This window comes from Euleptes europaea, chromosome 15 (assembly GCF_029931775.1).
Source record: "Euleptes europaea isolate rEulEur1 chromosome 15, rEulEur1.hap1, whole genome shotgun sequence".
In the NCBI taxonomy this organism is placed as follows: Eukaryota; Metazoa; Chordata; class Lepidosauria; order Squamata; family Sphaerodactylidae; genus Euleptes; species Euleptes europaea.
In genome coordinates this window covers 29191716-29193895 of record NC_079326.1, presented here as the reverse complement: position 1 = coordinate 29193895, position 2180 = coordinate 29191716, and the positions used below count along the sequence as shown (strand labels likewise).

The 2180-nt window shown below is 59.9% G+C and overlaps 1 protein-coding gene across 1 annotated transcript; it reads left to right on the top strand.

Annotated features, from left to right (window-relative positions):
• Positions 1-1371: 1371 nt before the first annotated feature.
• RPRM (reprimo, TP53 dependent G2 arrest mediator homolog) lies at positions 1372-1737 on the top strand. The gene has a single exon (XM_056861547.1). The coding sequence runs from the start codon at positions 1408-1410 to the stop codon at positions 1735-1737; it is 330 nt and encodes a 109-aa protein (XP_056717525.1). The 5' UTR covers positions 1372-1407.
• Positions 1738-2180: the final 443 nt, after the last annotated feature.

The following is a 2180-nucleotide window of genomic DNA, read 5'->3' as shown; positions in this document are numbered from 1 at the left end:
TGTTAGCAGAAGTCATATCAGCTCCTTTTACTTCTCTAGTAGAAAAGGGCAAGAGTCCAGTAGCACCATAAAGACTAACAAAAATATTTTCTGGCAGGGTACGAGCTTTCATGAGCCATAGCTCACTTCTTCAGATACTTCTTCTTCAGAAAGCTCCTACCCTACCAGAAAATATTTTTGTTCGTCTTTAAGGTGATACTGGACTCTTGCCCTTTTCTACTACTGCAGACAGACTAACACGGCTACCCACTGGGAATTAAAGACAGATGGATTCAATTTCTAGCTGTAGCTGAAGAAGTGAGCTGTGGCTCATGAAAGCTCATACCCTGCCGGAAAATATTTTTGTTAGTCTTTAAGGTGCTACTGGACTCTTGCCCTTTTGTACTACAGAAAATATTCTTGTTCGTCTTTAAGGTGCTACTGGACTCTTACCCTTTTCTACTACTGCACACAGACTAACACGGCTACCCACTGAGAAAATATTATCTGGCAGGGTATGAGCTTTCATGAGCCACAGCTCACTTCTTCAGATACAGCTAGATACAGCTATCTGAAGAAGTGAGCAGTGGCTCACAAAAGCTCATACCCTGGCAGAAAATATTTTTGTTAGTCTTTAAGGGGCTACTGGACTCTTGCCCTTTTCTACTACTGCCGACAGACGAACACGGCGACCCACTGTGAATTAAAGACAGATGGATTCACTTTCTAGCTGTATCTGAAGAAGTGAGCTGTGGCTCCCGAAAGCTCAGACCCTACCAGAAAATATTTGTGTTCGTCTTTCAGGTGCTACCGGACTCTTGCCCTTTTCTACTACTGCAGACAGACGAACCCGGCGACCCGCTGCGATTTAACTTCTCCGCTCTCCCCGCCGACTTCCTCTGAAACTGGAACTTGGGCGGGCTCCGGCTCCCGGAGGGGAAACTCGAGGGCGGCGCAGAAGAGGCCGGCGGCGGCGTCCCCCTCAAGGCAGGAGCGCAACTGCGCGCGCGAGGGTGCGTGCGTGCGCTTCGGCCGGCGGGACTGGCCGGAGAGGCGCGCGCCGCCCGCCAGGCTGCGGGTGGGGGGCGTGGGGGCGTGGAGGGGCGCGCCTGTGCGCAAAAGAGGCGCCGCGAGCCACGCCGCCGCTCACTGCCCGCCAGCCGCCGCGCGCCCCAGAGCTCCGGCGCGCGCTCCTCGAGGCGCTCTTCCCTCTCTGCACGAGCCGAGCCGGCCCGGGCCGCCCTTGCCCGGGGAGCAGCAGCACCAGCACCAGCACCAGCAGCAGCAGCAGCAGCAGCAGCAGCTCCTCTGGCGCCCTCGCCTCAGCCCCCCGGCCAAGCTGGAGCCGCATGAGGCCGGGCCGCGCTCTTGCCCCTCCGGCCCGGCTCCTCGGCGCGCCGCCGCCCGCTGCCCCTCCCGGCCGGGGCCATGAACGCCTCGCTGGGCAACCAGACCGAGGCGGCGGGGCTCTTCCTGGCCAACAGCAGCGTGTCCCTGGAGCGGGCGCTGCGCTCCTTCACGCCGCGCTCGGTGGTGAGCGACGACGGCTTCGTGGTGGCGGCCCCGGACGAGCGCAGCCTCTACATCATGCGGGTGGTGCAGATCGCCGTCATGTGCGTCCTCTCGCTCACCGTCGTCTTCGGCATCTTCTTCCTGGGCTGCAACCTGCTCATCAAGTCGGAGGGCATGATCAACTTCTTGGTGAAGGAGCGGCGGCCCTCCAAGGAGGTGGAGGCGGTGGTGGTGGGCCCCTACTGACCGGGCCCCCGCCGCCCGGGGCACTTGCAGAAGCGGCCGCTGGGGCCTTGCCCGGAGCGCCTTCCTCCTGGCCCCGGTAGGACGGCTGGGGAGGGGAGGGGGAGCCGGACGGCCCTCCTGCCCCGCCGGAGATGCTCGGAGGGGGCCAGAAAGCCGGAAGACTTGGGGCGGGGGGGGGGGGCAGCCTTGAACTCTTGCCTGGGCAAAGAGTGAGAGTTTCTTCTGCTTGTCCCGGGGCAGAGGGAAAACCAACCTCATCTGGCATGGGAGGAGGGTTGGGGGGATGAGGGGGGAAAGCAGGAGTTAGGAAGCCGGAAAGCCTTCGTAGGGCGAAGACACATTGGGAGGTTTTGCCTTGGATTTGCCGCTCTCTAAATGCAGGTTTCCCCCAGCCAAATTCTCAAAACTCAACAAATGCAGAGTTTTGAGAATTCAGATGGGGA